We start from the raw sequence: 17,852 nt of genomic DNA, 5'->3' as shown, positions 1-17,852 counted from the left end.
ACATGTTGAATGTGTGGATGGAGGGGTAATTCTGGAATTGTTTCTAGACATGTGAGCGCATGGTATATATAACAGTCGCAGACTTTATAAATCATTATCTGTTGATAACAAATGAGTGTTATAAGGAAATTCTTTGGAAAGGAAAGTCTTGTTTACTTTGGATGAGCAATGAGGAAATTCAGTTTATAGCTTTTTTGACATTTCAAAACAGGCAAGATTCTGAAAAAACAATAATGCTGCTTATGTGTTTTCTTTAGCAGTGCACTCAGATGACTGAATGAACTGCTGTAACAAGAGTTCGGTCTTCAGGTTAAACCCAATCTTTAATTTGAATATTTGTCTCAGGTTTCAGTGTGCACCCTCTTTTTAATTCATTTCAAAGCCTTATTTCAGGATCTCGGTATGGGTCCCATTGAAAAAAATTTTTTGAATTTGTTGCAATGATTTGCTGAATTTTAAGGGGAAGAAGTTGCCGCTGTTTGTACTTCTGATGCTGTGAGTTGTTTTTTTATGTGTGTGTTGTGAATTGTGTAAATCTATTAAGCTACACAACAAATTACTCCAGAAGGGGACAATAAAGTTTACAGTTAACAGTTACAGTACGTGAGGTGAAGTGAGTACTCTCAAGTAGCCAGTGGTTACGCACGTGCACACACACAATAGGGTGGAAGAGAGAGCTGTTAATTCACTCCAGCTCATCCTTAACATGCTAGGTGTCACTTTTAATCAAGCTTCAAGGATAATGCAATACATATAAACCAATTGAAAATGATATAAATCAAGATAAGAAATGAACATAATAGTGTAGTTGAAACTCATGATACTATTATCAACTATGATAAATCTGTTTTATGACCCCGGAAATCTTGGATGTTTTTCTTTTACTTCTCTCTTTAGTTTTGACCACATCTAATTATTTATCTTAATGTTTTGATTTTGATACTGTAGATCAGTGGTTCAAACTGTGGTACCACTAGTGGTACATGGACTCTCTTAGTGGTATGCGGAGGAATCAAATATGTCATATGTGTACATGTAACATATATTTCAAAATTTAGCAAAATAATTATGAATATGATGACATATAGCCTATATATAAGGTGCAACATACATATTACATTTAAGCACTGGAGTTTTTTTAAGAACAGTAGTTTAAAAGCACATTTCAATGTAAATGTTGACATTTTATTTTGTTGTTTCTTTGTTTGTTTGTTTGTTTTTGTCTGTAAGCACAGTACAGTGTTAATGTTAAAACTATTTATAATGTTTAAAGTGGCTGACAATAATATTCTTAATAATAGGAATTAATCTGCCTTGTTTTTGAACTGTGCAGAGCTGTAACTGCTTCACTGGGCCTACTACGCTACTGTATTTCAATACTGGTCATTATGGTGGTACTTGGAGAGACAATTTTGAAGGTAGTACTTGAAAATAATTTGAGAATCACTGCTTTAGATAATTACTGTTTAATACCATAAAAAAGCTCAAAAAATGTAATATTAAACTTTTTTCTAATTATTTGCTTTTATTAACCAGAACATTTGAATTTCAATTCATGATTTGTTTGTAATTCTTTTTACAAACATTATAGAAACCCTCTTGAACTTTATGCACTCTTCCGCGCCACTTTGTTTTTTAAGTAGCCTAATAAAAGCTAAATATTTCTAAAAAGAGAAAACACACTCAAATGCTTAACGTAACGTTAGTTAAGTCTAAAACCGCCAAACCGATTTTTGCCTGTCTAACGTTAGATCAGCTGATTTGTAATTAATGTGTGGTACAATATATATATATATATATATATATATATATATATATATATATATATATATATATATATATATATATATATATATATATATATATATATAGGCTAAATACTAAATAAATAAATATAACAAATACTAAATAGCATTGTTACATTTTATAAGCTCTTGTGAAGCTCTTGTGAAGCCCCCATATGAAGCATCATCGTTTAATTATTTTCCATGGTTTTTCACAAAAAAACTATATACTAAAAATCATCAGCATTCATTTACACCTGGTTGCCATGTTTACCAGTAAACATCCGGAAGCTATGGCGACACGGGGCTCAGGTAATTTATTTCACCATTACGTTACTAGCAAAAAACACACAATCTTCCATTAAATATGATTTTCTTCATTAATTCTTCTCAACTCAAGTTTCAAGAGTCGCTTTCGGCAGCTGCCAGAACCGTCTCATGTTTCCGACGCACTTTGCGCCTGACCGAATGGGAAATGAAATGCTCTCACAGTTTGGTTCAGCTGAAGGAGGACCCGGATGTTACGACAACCACACGGTGAGAATTAATGGATAATCATTTTTAAAAAAACATGAGGCCAAAAGAAAAAAAAACTAAAATAATTAGTATCAGTAATAATGTTAATGAGCGTGTAATTTTAACTTCGCAGGTTGGCACACTTCTGTATGAACTCCAACACAAACCTGAGAGTAAGAGGGGATATGTGTTTGCAGCCCGCACTGCATCACGATTCCTGCCGGCTTTAAAGGTATCGTTTATAACTTTTGCCACAATTAAACATATGGCTTTTTTACACTACATTATTTTTGTCACCATAAAAGCATATATTTACACTACAAGACGGTCAGCTAACACAATAAAATATAAAAACTTTTAATAGAATTTGCAATGGATAATTGGCAGTAAGACATTGAGGGGAAACCATGCACACACCTAGGTTTATAGAGTTTTCATCACTTGAATTAAGATTTGAATCATTTATAATAGCAGAAATAGTGACGACATGGTGGCACAGTGGTTAGCACTGTCGCCTCACAGCAAGGTTCGAGTCCCGGCTGGGTCAGTTGGCATTTCTGTGTGGAGTTTGCATGTTCTCCCGGTGTTCGTGTGGGTTTCCTCTGGGTGCTCCGGTTTCCCCTACAGTCCAAAGACATAAGCTATAGTTACAGGTAAACTGAATAAAACTAAACCGGCCGTAGTGAATGTGTGTGAATAAGTGTGAATGGATGTTTCCAGTACTGGGTTGCAGCTGGAAGGGCATACGCAGTGTAAAACATATGCTGGATGAGTTGGCGGTTCATTCCACTGTAGCAACCCCTGATAAATAAAGGGACTAAGCTGAAGGAAAATGAATGAATGAATAAATAAAAGCAGAATCATGTCGAATATTGATAGCATTTTAATAGAAGGCAATCATATTTTGCTTGGAAATGTTATATCTGTGCCCTTCTCTGATTTGTAGGTGAAATTCTTTTGTTAACGCTTCATGTTTTTGTTTTTCATTTGATATTTGTAGTGAAAACCATTAAAAGTTCTGTGATGTTTCTATTACTTTTTTCAGCAGTGTTGCCAAACTGCATTATTGAGTTAATAAACATAAAAATACAAACCAACATTCATTATACTCTCGTAAAATATTTTTTATATATATAATTTAAATCACAAAGGTTTTTAATAATTAAAGGCTCCAATGTTGTGTCGTGTTGAAAAACTTGTTTTGATCTGCATACATATGCACCCCTCTATGCTGTTTTTATTGAAATAATATAAATATTCCTTAAAATAAAAATACACTTCACAATCTGATTTTTGCCTTTATAGACCAGTTGACCATGGTATGTATTGTATATACATGTATAGACACAACCATTTCTTTTGTTTTTAATTGAACAATTAAAAATCTGTTGCTTTGTTGTTTGTTTTTTTAAAGGCAGTCACCCCTTCACCACAGAAATACCAGCTGGACTGGACTCTACCTAAAGTGTGTCCTCCTGGAAAAGCTCCCTTCAATAGTACCACTTTAAGATTCAGACCTAAAGATGCAGAAATCAGCCCTGGGTAAAATTATATTTGACTATCAAAAGTGTCTTTATTCTCAGTAATTCTGAATCTATTAACGCTCCTCAACTCAGCATTCTCCTTAATAATAAAAAAATCATGAGTTTTCCAGTACTTTGGGAGAAGTGATTAGGCACAAATATTAACAATGGGGTATGTTAATATTTAATATAATCTATCTATACAGATAGCTAAATACATTTATACCTTTTCTTTTTTTGACACAAGGAGAACATGCAAACTCACCACAGAAAGACCCAGTGATCCAACCAGGACTCAAACCAGTGACCTTGTTGCTGTGAGGCAACCATGCCGCCCTTTGAATTGAAACTTTGTGAATTTCAGAATGACTTTTACATTCTTGAACGCTCAAGCTCCTGTTTTCGCATGGTGTTGACTTTATTTTTGACGTTAAATGCAGGTCTACATGTTTTGAGCTTGTTCACTTTTGACCACTTTCAGAAGTAGCTGACATCCAGATTGATTTTGCAATTTAAAACTTGTGTTGATAAATGTGTTTGTGCAACCAAAAACAAAATTCCTCTTCTCTAGCTACACTCCCAAAAGGGATTTAAGTCTTTTCAAAATAAAAAGCACAACATTCTCCTACCAGTACATATCCAAACACAAATCCACCGCATTCACTGTAGTTCTGCTAGATGACATCTTGTTGCAGTTACTAATAGACAACACTATAATCTTTGTAAACTCCTGTATTTGCCTTTTTTTTTTTGTTTAGTCCAGGGGCATACGCTCATGATGCTATCCAAAGCAAGAAGGTGTCATGGCCTATGAAATTCGGCTCTCCAGACTGGACAAAAGTGCCGATGCTGGAGAGAAGAGCACTGCGGACAGAGGTACAGATAGGGTCGACTTTTGTTTTTTAATGATAAATGCAACCACTAAGGTTAGTGGGTATGAATTCCTTTCATATTGATCTTTATAAATTTTGTGTTCATGCAGCTTTTCCATGACAAAGAGTTTAGGAAACAGAGGAACAGGGTGGCATATCTACACTTGTTTTACTGATGATACTAAAATACTACTAGAAGAATTAAGTGTGTACAAACATTAAAGCTTTAAAAGACAAGTTTTACCCACTTGATTTGTGTTTCCATTTTAGAATATGACCATGAACTATTTTGAAAGCATATTTTAACATATTAGATGTTTCAGGTACATAACGTGTAATCAATTAATATTTTTAGTAATTATCAAAGTAACAGGACACATATATCTATATTCTGATTTTTAATTTTTTAACATGTCCTTTTGAAACAATGGCTAAAAATAAACAATGAAAGACATTTATTACCCCATTCACAAATGAATAACAAACACAAATCCAAAGAAACGTCACATTTCAGATGGGTTGAAAACTTCAAGGTATTTCAAGGGAATTCTTATCAAAAAAAAAAAAAAAAACATCAACCGTAAGTGATGTGAAATCCATCTAATATTATTGACGTGTACAGAACAGTTTTTCATTAAATAAGAATCAGATGTCAGTAACCTGATAGATCGCTGCGTGTTTTTGAATTGCAGTCGTTGAAGACTCTAGTTTGTCATATGGTACTAACTTCAAGGAGCACAATGTGAAAAGCAAGTGCTGAGAAGTCTTATTCAGAAACAACTGATGTAGATGTGGCCAAGTCAGTAGAGCAAAATTCATTTTTTCCTTCTCACTTTGGGCTTTTTGACTGGTCGTAGATATGGGTTGTCAATCATGTTTTCCTCATTGGCCTTGCCTGAAGGCACAACACCACCAGGTGGCAGCACTTCATTCTCCTTATCTGCACCGGAGTCGTCCTACAAATTGAAATGAAATATGTTAAATTATGAATTTGTACAGTATATAGACATACAAACACAGACTATTACCTGATTTTACTATCAATGTTTTTTCATGAAAAAAAAATATATATATATATCTTGATTTATTTTATATTCACTGACAAATTATAGCAATTAACTTTCCTGTTATATTCCTATATATTTTTAATGCTAAAGAAGAATATATTTAAGAGGCGGCAAAACCAAAGCTCCAAAAAACACCAATTTGTTAAATTAAAAAGGCTAACACAAAGCGTGTAACGTTTCAGCACACCGGCTCTTCATCAGACAGTATTCATCACAGCATGTTGCTCTGTTTATTCACTTCCGGATCACACAATCTCATACATTTCCACAACAAAAAATAGAAAAATACACATAAAGAATACACATTAGTTAATAATAATAACTAATCAATAACTAACACATAATAAAAATTAGTTTATACTAAAGAAGTCACTTATGCTCACTAAGAGTGCTTTTGATTGACAAGAAATTGAGTACAAACAATAATATTATGACGTATAAAAAATCAAATGACCATTTCAATTTATTCCTGAATTTAGAGAATAGGTGCGTTCAACTTCATGCAGTGCTGTGGAGATTGACCAAAACCTGTCTTAAAGGGGTGCATGCCGATTATACATTTTGTTCGGCTTGAAGCTGCACCAACGCCACGTAACTACCACATGTGGCTTCAAAGTACCGTGACAGCTCTCTGAGATCAGACGACTGATTCAGCCAGTGCAGCATCTAAAGAGCGACTGCAGGAACTGCGATGACGACACCGATGTTATACAATTGGTTGGATTCCTCGCATGACAACAACCACATGTGTTTCAGGTTTGTTATTGGACAACTTCCGTCTCACAAACTTCCAAACAAACAATTAACTTTTTATGCTATATTCATTTTGTACATATCATGCTTATTAAAAGACTTCAAATATTTTACTGCAGTAGGCCTAATCATCTTTTTTGTTAAATAATTTGTTTATAAAAGCTAGATTCGTTGCATAAGTTTATTTTTGACGATTTTCATACAGACCTTTTACTGTATACAGCTTCATCTCCGATTTAAATTATGTTTTTTAGTAAATAACCAAATATTAACTCAAATAAGTTTTACAGACTTGTAATATAATAGTCATCATTGATTGTGCCTCCAACATAACGTTTTTCTTAACAAATTGGGATAAATAATTATTCTATAATATAGTTCTAAAATAATACAAAATAATATAATAATAATATCCTGTCAAGACATTTAAAAGTAACATTGATATATCTTGCTTTTTCTGTCAAATTTCCACTGAAAGTGCATTTCACTTCTTTTGTCCAATCTTTTGGGATTAATGTGATTGGATTAATATATAAATAAATCATTGATCTCGCCATGTGATTTGATTTGTCATCATGCAGCTAAATACCAGCCCCGAGGTGTCTGACCTGACAGCCTCCCAATCTTGTTGATTGCCAGCTGCAGCTATGGTTCAAGTTGAATGCACCTAATATTTTGTAGCAGTTGTCAGTGTCACGTGATCCTTCAGAAATTAGGTAAATAATGTAAATAAATAAATAGAAATCATAAAATTGATTCAAGTAAATATTAATATTACAAACAAAACCTAAAATGGTATTTTAGCCATTCACTCCTCAAATATATTTAAAAATATAAGTTTCCACAGAAATATTAAAATCATACACTGCAAAAAACGCTTTTCTTATTTATGCGTACTCTTATTTTCTTATTTATCCTAAAATTAAATAAAATAATCTTACGTAAAAATGAAAAACAGGATTATTTTGCTTGTTTTAAGGAAAAACACTTAATTTTGGCCTATTATTTCTGGAAACAAGACTATATGTTTTGCTTGTCTAGAAAATGCTTCTTGATTTAGGAATTTGTAGATATTTAGACAAAAATATCTAATCAAGAAATCTAAATCTAAGCAAGAAAATCATTTTATTTAGTGTAAATTGTTTATTTTATTTGTGAAACATGAATAATTTTCAAAAACCGAGCACATTAGCATGATTTCTGAATGATTATGTAGGGGCTCTTGAAAGTTTAGCTTTGCCATTGCATGAAAAATTTATATTTTCCAATATATTAACACAAAAAAACACCTCTTACAATAATTAATAACTATAATTAAATAAATAAATCGCGATAAATGAATCACGATATTAATGTTTTGACTGTATTTTAGTTACATTCACAAACATGGAAAATGTTGACAAGGAAAGATTGTTTAAATCTTGCCTGCATGATGTGACTGGTGTTGTTATCATTGTCCATCTGGTCATCCTGCTCAGACGAATCCGTTTCCTCCAGTGACTGTAGCTCCAGTTCAGAGGGCAGCAGGGCACTCAGATATGGGATGGGGCTTGGTTTTGCAGCGATCACTGATTACACACATACAAATTCAATATGAATACACATTCAATAAACAGGCAATAGTGCAGTACACTCAAATTCTATGATTAAACTCACAAGGGAAAGCACTGATGTCATCCTTAAATAGGCTCTGCGTCTCTCCGGTCTTGGCCATGAAGCGTGTGAGAGCTCGTTCAACATCTCTTCTCTGAGACGCTGCCTTTTCTCTCACCACCTGATAGTCTGATACAGGCTCTCGAAAGGTCTAAAACAAAAACGTAAGACATCCAATGACAACAATTTCCTAAATTTTGAGGTCACTTATCAATCAATGATTTTTTATCTAGAGAGACTTTAAAGGAACATTATTGTAAATGTGAATCCTTCATAACTGGTACAATGTTTTAATCAAAAGTGAGCTGTTTTAGATTTTTTTCTTTTGTATCATTTATTGGGCAATTGGGGTGGTGGTTCCCATTTTTAAGAAGGGTGACCGGAGGGTGTGCTCCAACTATAGGGGGATCACACTCCTCAGCCTCCTTGGCAAAGTCTATGCCACAGTACTGGAGAGGAGGATCCGGCCAATGGTTGAACCTAGGTTTTAAAAGTAACAATGCAGTTTTCGTCCAAGCTACGGGGTACACTGGCCAAGCTCTATACCCTCACCAGGTTGCTCGAGGGTTCATAGAAGTATGCCCATCCAGTCCACATATGTTTTGTGGACTTGAGAAGGCATTCAACCGTGTCCCTCATGGCATTCTGTGGAGGGTGCTCTGCTCAGAGAGTATGGGGTTAGAGGTGCTGTGTTAAGTGCTGTCTCATCGCTGTATGAACAGGAGTAGGAGTCTGGTTCGCATTGCAGGCAATAAGTCAGACTTGTTTCCATTGCATGTTGGACTATGGCAGGGCTGCCCTTTGTCACCAATTCTGTTCATAATTTTTATGAACAGAATTTCAAAGCACAGCCTTGGGCAGAAGGGGGGCTGGTTCAGGGACAACAATGTTGTTCTGTTGGCTTCATCGAACTGTGACCTACAGCATGCACTGGGGCGGTTTGCTGCCGAGTGTAACATGACTGGGATGAGAATCAGCACCTCCAGGTCTGAGGTCATGGTGCTTCACCGGGAAAAGGTGGTTTGCTATCTCCAGGTTGGAGGAAAGTCTTTACCCCAGGTGGAGGAGTTCAAGTATCTTGGGCTTTTGATCACGAGTGAGGGAAGGATGGAACGTGAGATTGACTGGCGGATTGGTGCAGCGGCAGCAGTAATGCGGTCAATGTACCAGTCCGTTGTGGTAAAGAAGAAGCTGAGCCGAAAGGCAAAGTTCTCGATTTACCGGTCAATCTACGTTCCTCCTCTCATCTATGGTCATGAGCTTTGGGTCATGACCGAAAGGACGAGATCTCGGATACAAGCAGCTGAAATGAGTTTTCTTCGCAGGGTGGCAGGGCGCACCTTTATAGATAGGGTGAGGAGCTCTGTCACCTGGGAGGAGCTCACGAGTAGAGCCGCTGCTCCTTCACATCAAGAGAAGTCAGCTGAGGTGGCTCGAGCATCTGTTTCAGATGCCTCCTGGACGCCTACCTAGGGAGGTGTTCCAGGCATGTCCCACTGAGAGGAGGCCTCGGGAAAGACCCAGGACACACTGAAGGGATTATGTCTGAGGAGCTGGGGTCTGGGGTTTTCTCCTAAGACTGCTGCCCCCGTGACTCGGCCGTGGAAAAGCAGTTGAAAATGAATAAATAAATGAATGTATTATTTATTGCTGCTGATTGTCTTTTTATTGATATAATATTTTATTATTATAGAAAAGTGATCTTTATAAAATGTTTTGCAATGATATAGACTCTCTCGTCCTACTAGAAGTTATTCTAACAGTAGTGAAAGAGCAGTTTTATATATCAGTAGATGCATATGAAGAGTTCAGATGCAAAAACCTCTAAATGGCATCAAAAGTTTTCTTCTAAAATTAGCATTTTTAACAAGCTTCGGTGAGTAGGTTTACTAATATCACTTTTATGGCAAAGAATAAGTCATTTTCATGGTCTTTAAAGTGAAATAACGCAACATAAACAAAGGAGGCTTCGAAAAAAGTTCAGATGGCACTTAAGGGGTTTTTCATTTGAACTCTTCATATATTCTGTAGAGCTATAACTATAATGTTATCAATTGTTGAGCTAAACAATACACAACAACCGAATCAGGTGAGTGACACAAGCAAGACTCACTGGTGTTCTGATGTATGTATGAGGATCTGGGAAATCAGGGAAGTGGCTGGGGATGTGTGCCGGGTGAGTGCGTTTCTGTCCAGCCGTCAGAGATTTTGGTACCACCGGAGCGTTTGTTATCGGAGCTGTGAAATGCATAAGTGTTACCAATTAAAACAGGAACAGTTACAGCAGAAAAATATAAATATTTAGATATAATAGAGACCTACGTGCTGTTATAACCATTCTTTGAGATCTTTTGGCGTACACTGGAAGAGTATCCACATTAAAACCTGCGATTGTGGAAAAGTAAATCCAGGATTAGCCTAAATCTCATTAGCATGACTAAACCATGTATATATATATATATATATTAAAAAAGAAGTTGAATCTTTAATTTGTCCTAACATTGAAAGTAAACCAACCCATTTCGACGAGAGTAATGACCACATCAGACAGAGTAGGGGTGCTTCTGGCTGTGTGCTCACAGTTTGCCTTTGCGCAACGTCCAACTTCTGTTATATCTATCAAAAGACAACAAGACTCTTAAAAATCAAAAAGTACCCAATTCACCTACAGCACATGTCGTTGGACTGTGGGGGGAAACCGGAGCAAACATGAGCTCTACTTATTAAAATATATTTAAGAATAAATGGTCATACTAGACACACAAAAACATGTATTTATCCATTTATGACCTATTAATAAACTATAACTTAGCAGACAAATAAGTAAACTAGTAATCTAAATAAATAGTGAACAAGTAAAAAGATTTAAAATGACAATAATTAAAATTTTTGGGAGCTACACTTTTCTAAATACTGTATGCCTGACAAAAAAAAAAAACTTTTTTAGTGTATACAATATTAGTCTTATTGACATTTCAGTGATAATTTATTTGCTCAGATTAATATATTTTTAAATAGACACATTCTAATGTACAGAAAAGTGTAAAGTAATTGTATTGTTTTGTGAGCTTTTATTCAACTATAGCTCAATTTTGGTTCCCAAACTGTGGTTAAATTAGAACATAGAACCATAAATTACATACAAATACACACAAACGTAAAAAGTAAAACGCGATGATTTGTGATATTGGTATGCATAAGCTTTTAAATTTTGTCAAGATGAGCTGCTTAAAGTAAATGAAGGACTCACAGCTCTGCATCATCTCAGTGAGTGTCTCCACAACAGCTTTCTCAGCGCTATCAAAGCCACACTCGGTCAGCAGAGCACTGACCACCACTTGCAGCGTGCGTCTCCGAGCCAGCTGATAGTTCTCTGTGGGACTGGTGCAGGTCTTACTGCTCCCCGAGCGCTGGAAATAATAAAATAAAAGATGATAAGAAGGTTTTACAGATCAGGAAGTTTTAAAACATATCTGCATTTAATACAGCAAGGCATTTCTTTGAAAATGCAATAAAAGAGATTAAGTTAGGGCTAAATGAACTGCATTTATTTGAAATGTTTTACAATTAGTATGGTTCCTATACTGTAAGCTTCTGAGTTTTTAAAAGGTTTCAAAGTTTATTCTAAGATTAGTGTTGAAGAAAGAGGAATTGTATTTAGTGGTAATGACTAGGCCCACACGAAATCTGCGCGCGCAGATTTTCCGCAGAATTTCTGCAGATTTTTAGCCCATCATTAATTCTGTTTATTTACTTGAGTAAATGTGTAAATCTAAATTTATTCAGTTTTTATTCAGTAATTTATTACTTTTTGTTTCATATATTAAGGTTTTAGTTTTGATACTCCGCTGGATACTCCCAAAATAATTCTGCAGAAATCCGCAGATTTTTACCAAAAATCTCAGCAGAAATAGCAAAAAACATCTGCAGATTCCGTCTGGCCCTAGTTATGACTCATGAATATAAAACTTTGAAAAAATAATGGAAAAGTTAGTCATGTAATTAAGTTTTTATGAAAATCAAAACGTTTTGAGGTAGATTTACTTTACTGGAAATTACTATAACTCACATTGTGGAATCGTATGTGATTTTAAGTTAATTTCTGCTTAGTTAAGTTGGTTTTATATGGCACATTCATAAAGTGACAACTTGTGAGTCGCTATATTGTTTTCCATGCTACTTTGATTATTAAGTGTAAGGGATCAACCTATATTAAAACATTGGTCAGGGATTTATTAGGTCATTTAAAGGAACCAAATCTTGAAGATCTGAATTACTTGATTCAACTCAATTGAGTCAAACTGAATCAGATTAAAAGCTTTACCTACTAAATCTACCATTTGTCCAGCAAATAGAAGACATCGTATTTTACCAATCCTGTTTAAATTAATTCCATGGCCAACGATAACATAACAGTATTGGGTAAAATTTTAGCTAGGTAATGACTTCAAAACAACATTATCACTGCTGCTAATAGGATTTCCCTATTTAGAATTTGCAAACAACATGTTTCTGAACTTATATTATTAAGGACAAAGTCTGAATGTGTGAATATAAAGCCACCTTTACCTCAATCTTTGTTAATGTTTTTTTATTTTTTATGGATGGATCCTTAACAAAAAGTTAGGGATTTTGTAAGGCTGTGCTTATAATTACTGAGGCAAAAATGCATCTATTGCATTCATTTTTGCATCTGAGAATCTGGTTAAGATTACTATTCCACTGTGGATTGCATTAAGAGTGTGGTATTAAATTATGGTATGTAAAACTGCCCATTCCTGTCAATAATCTAGTTTACTGTTAATATATTATGCTAACCCAATTCTCCATGCACAATAACTTGTCATTATGAGTGACATTAGCATTGTTTCATAGAAAACTCCTGCTGGGAGAAAATTGAGTTTGTACAGTTGCAGTACAGTAAAGTTTGTGATTTTCGGCTTTAACAAGACGTTTACCAGTTATATAAAACACTGTTTGACGACACTGATCTGCAACAGCTCACTATATAATTGATATATATATATATATATATATATATATATATATATATATATATATATATATATATATATATATATATATATATATATACAGACGTGTTTACATACGATACGGTGTCTGCTTTAAAATATATTACACAAGTGCCTTTAAGTCTAATTTTGATCAAAAAACTAAAGTTAGTATTGTTTGGCTGAGCCAGCAGGGTGAAGGAAAGAGTAACGTTAGCGTTAATGAAAGGAGATATTTAACGTACGCTTCCGGAGTTTAAAGATCCGCTCCCCATCATTACCGAGTCTGCCATTTTAGAACTCTAGTGGTTTTTCCTCTGATGTTTAGCATTCGCAAATAAACTCATTGTGCGTTCTGCGTTTGCTAAAAACTGTATTTGGTGTTTTTATATTGGGCGAAAATGGCAACCCTATCAACATTTCCAACAGGGCGACCGGAAGGTTGTTGTTTTCTGTGCAATTCCAAAATAAAAGTCAAACAAAGAAATAACTGTTGCATAGCCATTTCCTAAAAATGAAAGCAAAAGTAGAAATTTGCATTTTTTGAAGTCATCGTCAATACGGTATTGTAGCATGCTCATAAAACTTTTATTAAGTTATTCTAAAGACTTCTAAATATGTTATCTTTATTTTTATTTTAATGATTTGAATAAAAGAACCATCACACACGAACTAGCTGTTAATGTTAATAGTTAAATGTCGAACATCTTACAGAAATGTCAAGTCTTTTAGATAACAAAATGTTCACATCCTTGCTTTCTACATGATTCTTTAGTAAAACGGTAAACTGACACAGAAGATTTAATTTTTAAGTTCTGACCTGAAAACGAGGTACAAAAGCTAGGTAAATCAGTTTTAATCCTAGTTTTATTATAATATTTGAATCGTGGGAGTAGACACAAACACCTCAGACCTTAATGCTACCAAATTATTATATTATTTTATGTATTTTTCATATAATTTGACATGTTAATGGGTGTCTGTGTGTTTTTATGTTCTGCGGAGCAGGAATCTGCTGAAAAACAGCATTCATGCTGAGTCAGGCCCAATTATCTTTTAATCTTTTCATGTTAAAAAATTATAAATAAATAAAAATTTTCCATGGAGAGCACAGATGATGGTTGCTTAGCAAAGGCTGATACCACAAATGCTTTGAAATGAGTGGACAAAGCGAGACAGACCAACAAGGCTTTAAAACGGATGAGGATAATAAACTTTCATCATGATGATGAACTAAAATGTCACATAAGTGCAGTAGACATGATAAAACCAAAACAATGTCTTGTCTTGAGAATATCTGAGAAAGACTGTAAAGGACCCACTTTCTTCTGGAAATAGCTCATTTGCATTTAAAGAGATGCACATTTTTTGGGTCATTTTTTTTTTTGCAGCATGACATAAAAAAATAAATGATCTGTAGCTTAATTTGAGCTGTAGCTGCACATTCTGTGGACACAGAAATGCATTACGCCTATTTATTATGAAGCAAAATTGGTCTCCTTTATTGTGTCTTAGTATATCCGGTAGATCTGCATTCTGCATATGGGGCAGAAGGTTTAGCTTAATGTGTTAAAGGTCAGATTTGCCAATCAAAATGTATCATTGTGAAGCAATCTCAAATGACAATATTTCTGTAGTAAATTTATATTTATTGATTTAAATAAATAAATATTGTGTCATTCTATTTTCTAAAGATTGGAAATCATAACAGTAATTCAAATAATTCATTTTATTGCAGCGATTGCTTTAGATGTAGGAAATAAAAAGAAGTGTAAATATAGTTGTGTGTGTATTGTGAAAAATGCTTTGCAACTATTTATCTAGGGGTATATTAATATTCTATAATCTAGATTTTGAAAAATAAATATATAACAATAATAACTAATTCTGCGGTGTTAACAGCAGCTGATTTTATGTTGTTGTCTGTAAAAACAGCTTTATCTGTACTTCTCTATGATAATATGACTTAACATATTACATTTAAAGTTTATTTAAACAGAAAAAAAAGTTATTTTTTATTTGTGTGTGTGAGGGAGGGGGTGTATTTGGTGCACATTGACATTTGCAAAGTATATTTTCCACAGCAAGGTTTAGTTGTCGGGCATTTATTTTGAAAGTCGTTTCAGCGGGCGGCCATCACGCTGGTGTCGCTATTTTCAACTGCCTCACCAGCTAAAGATTCACTCATCACGTCCATAATCGCAACACAAGATTGTCGTCTTGGTTTCCCAGCCTCGATTCCTTACTGATGAGGGACTTTCGGCCCGACTGACGCAGGGAGATGGGGGTACTCAATATTTCAGACCAGGTGAGCCATGGTAAAATCCCACGAATGGCGTAAATCAAGCAGTTTAGTGTTCGCTCTTTGCGCTTCTGTGCAGAGCCTGACATGTTAGCTAGCTGCCTGACGGTGGATTATCCAATCTTCCACACAATTCCTCGCACCAATACATGCTTCTTGTAATGCATTTGATGTGGAAAAAATAATTGTATACTGTTTATTGATGGTAGGGATATCAAAAAGGAGTTTAAATGCAAAAACAGGCTTTTTATCACGCCCAGACGTTAGCCAGCTTGCTAACCTAATGAGCTGGGTGTCAGCCAGCCGCATTGGAAAACATCTATTGTGTGTTTATCTTTATAAAACGCAAACATATATTAATATGTTTCGAATATCATTGCGTTTTTCTTGAGAACTGGCTTTGTATAATAACACTGAACGCGTATTTATTTTATCAACGTAGATGCGTTAGCAGTGTGTGTTGTATTTGCAGCTAGTCAATGACAATCCTTAATAATCATCATGTTTGCTTGTGATCACACAGTTATGCACTTCAAAATGGACACTTACAGTTTAAAAGATGTTGCTCTATCTAAAACTTTGGATTTGTTGTCATGTTTCATAACAGTATTATAACATCCACCTTTTTTCCTCCTCCAGCCGCCTCTGGTCCAGGCCATATTTAACCGAAATGCAGATGAAGTGAAGTTATTTTTGCACAAGAAAGATGAAGTCAATGCACTGGTATGTTGGTGGATGGCTTGTGATAGTGTGTGCATGAATAATGTGTCATTTGCATAGCAATCAGTACGAACGGACAGATGACTGTACATATGGGGTGTGTGGGCCTTTAAAACTGTCGGTGTGGAAAGAAAGCCTAAAAAAAAATCTGTTTTCCTCAATATTTTGTGTGTGTCAGGACCAAGAGCGCCGCACACCTCTTCATGCTGCTGCCTGGCTGGGGGATGTTCATATAATGGATCTTCTCATCAGTGCAGGTATGAGGTTCAACAGCCACTAACATTACATGCAGTTATGTTTTTGTTTATAAAACAGGTAGGGCTGGTCTCAAATGCAGGTCAGTGTAACATTCAAGCATTGCTTTGGTTTACAAAATGTGACATGTAGTTGTGTGTCACACCCATTTGGCCAAATGCAGTCTTTAACTAGGTTTTCCAAAGCAAGGGTTTGAGAATTGATGAAAAGATAATAATTAACTGATTTAAATGTGATTAACTGTGTAAACTGTCTCTTGTCAAGTTGTGATTATTAAATTAAAGGTTGAAATTTAGGTATGTAGTCTGCAGTGCTGCTTGTTTAGGGGGGAAGAGTGGCACTTGGATTTCATGCATATAACAATAAAAGCTTGATGCTGTATTAATTTGTTTTTGCCCCTACCTATCTTTATATTTATGTGCCTTGTTTAATAATAAAAAAGTAATGGCATCAAAAAATGCCAACAAATTCTTTTATCGTATAGTTTGTTTTCACGATGCCGAAATTCAGATAGAGGGCAGGAAGTGATTCTTCTGCATAGGAATCGCTATCAGAACATCAAAATGTTTCTGTTCAGAACAAAAAAGAAACGCAATACATTTTGCGACAAAACTAGACAATTATGATTGTGAAGCACTTTTTCCCCCTCGCCAAAATAAATAATTAATAATGTAGACTATGTTTCCATGCTTTTTGTATGCTTTCATCTGTTATTTTGTGATGTCTGGAAGATTTTTGCATGGGGGAAAACTACAGTTTTTTATAATAAGCATGTTTTTGAACCACATAGAAAAGTGTATAATGCGTACAACTCTTTGTTAATGAATGCTACCAAATACTGCAGCATGGTAAACTGTAATAAATGCTTTAACATTGGTGTAAACTGTGGTGCATTGTGATGGTGTAAAATTATAGCATAGATATCTAAAGCCCAACATATATAGTTATCTTTTGTTTATATCTCCTTTGAGATAAGGTATGAATTGCAAAAATATGGACTTTCCTTTATGTCTCCCTTTCAACTTTTAACTTCCTGCCCTCCATCTGAATTTCGTGTGTCGCCAGAACCACATGATTGAAAATATGCAAGATACAATCTAAAATCTCATGCTGTTAACAACTGTTTAAATACCATAAAGTTCGTCAGGAATATTCAGAACAAGAATCTTTGGTTGATTTATTAAAAAAAAACAATAAAGAAAAAAAAAACTTTGGAGGGTTATTGAGAAAATAAACTGTAAGTACTTTGTCTAGGAATGACAGATTTTGCTCCCTTCATCAGTTGTTGATTGAATGGAAGCAGATCGAGTCTGAGTATACATAGTTCTGAAAAAGTGCCATTTAAATAGAGCGCTAACTTAAACCAAAATTCCCCAATTTATAACACATGGTGTA

General features: G+C 34.7%; 4 protein-coding genes across 8 annotated transcripts in view; 2 read left to right on the top strand and 2 right to left on the bottom strand.

Annotated features, from left to right (window-relative positions):
• si:ch211-66i15.5 overlaps positions 1–2,189 on the bottom strand; it is a 6,215-nt gene extending 4,026 nt beyond the window's left edge. Inside the window, exons 1-2 of one of the 2 annotated variants that reach the window (XM_087307505.1) lie at positions 1,922–2,189; positions 1–98 (exon numbers count right to left, since the gene is read on the bottom strand). The exon at positions 1–98 is cut by the window's left edge and continues 27 nt beyond it. In XM_087307505.1, the coding sequence (XP_087163631.1) occupies positions 1–4 (4 nt within the window). In that variant the 5' untranslated portion in view covers positions 5–98; positions 1,922–2,189. Of the gene's footprint in view, positions 1,697–1,921 lie in introns of those variants that run through there. The other variant, XM_087307506.1, reaches the window with a different exon arrangement.
• Positions 1,886–9,815, top strand: si:ch211-66i15.4. Of its 3 annotated transcripts, XR_015522868.2 has the most exons (7): positions 2,004–2,096; positions 2,185–2,321; positions 2,434–2,532; positions 3,715–3,842; positions 4,582–4,699; positions 6,242–6,518; positions 9,494–9,815. XR_015522868.2 is itself a non-coding variant. In NM_001386494.1 (6 exons), exons 1-6 carry the CDS (start codon positions 2,078–2,080, stop codon positions 4,869–4,871), a joined length of 567 nt encoding a protein of 188 aa, NP_001373423.1. In that variant the 5' UTR covers positions 1,886–2,077; the 3' UTR covers positions 4,872–4,938. The 3 variants fall into 3 exon arrangements, 2 of the variants coding, with proteins under 2 accessions (NP_001373423.1, XP_087162007.2); NM_001386494.1 differs by lacking the exons at positions 6,242–6,518; positions 9,494–9,815 and adding an exon at positions 4,806–4,938 and having other exon boundaries at positions 1,886–2,096; XM_087305881.2 differs by lacking the exon at positions 9,494–9,815 and having other exon boundaries at positions 6,242–6,633.
• Positions 5,079–13,624, bottom strand: taf8 (TAF8 RNA polymerase II, TATA box binding protein (TBP)-associated factor). 2 transcript variants are annotated; one of them, XM_087305359.1, is made up of 8 exons: positions 13,426–13,624; positions 11,419–11,578; positions 10,686–10,784; positions 10,491–10,553; positions 10,282–10,406; positions 8,172–8,319; positions 7,941–8,083; positions 5,079–5,651 (listed from the first exon to the last, which is right to left on the bottom strand). In XM_087305359.1, exons 1-8 carry the CDS (start codon positions 13,471–13,473, stop codon positions 5,511–5,513), a joined length of 927 nt encoding a protein of 308 aa, XP_087161485.1. In that variant the 5' UTR covers positions 13,474–13,624; the 3' UTR covers positions 5,079–5,510.
• A 1,750-nt stretch (positions 13,625–15,374) lies between these two features.
• ankrd52a (ankyrin repeat domain 52a) overlaps positions 15,375–17,852 on the top strand; it is a 30,708-nt gene continuing 28,230 nt past the window's right edge. Inside the window, 3 exon segments of the mRNA NM_001018154.1 lie at positions 15,375–15,488; positions 16,122–16,205; positions 16,381–16,459. Coding sequence (NP_001018164.1) covers positions 15,462–15,488; positions 16,122–16,205; positions 16,381–16,459 — 190 coding nt within the window. The 5' untranslated portion in view covers positions 15,375–15,461.

Source organism: Danio rerio, chromosome 23 (assembly GCF_052040795.2).
Source record: "Danio rerio strain M-AB ecotype USA chromosome 23, GRCz13ab, whole genome shotgun sequence".
Classification (NCBI taxonomy): domain Eukaryota; kingdom Metazoa; phylum Chordata; class Actinopteri; order Cypriniformes; family Danionidae; genus Danio; species Danio rerio.
This window is presented reverse-complemented; position numbering and strand designations above follow the sequence as displayed.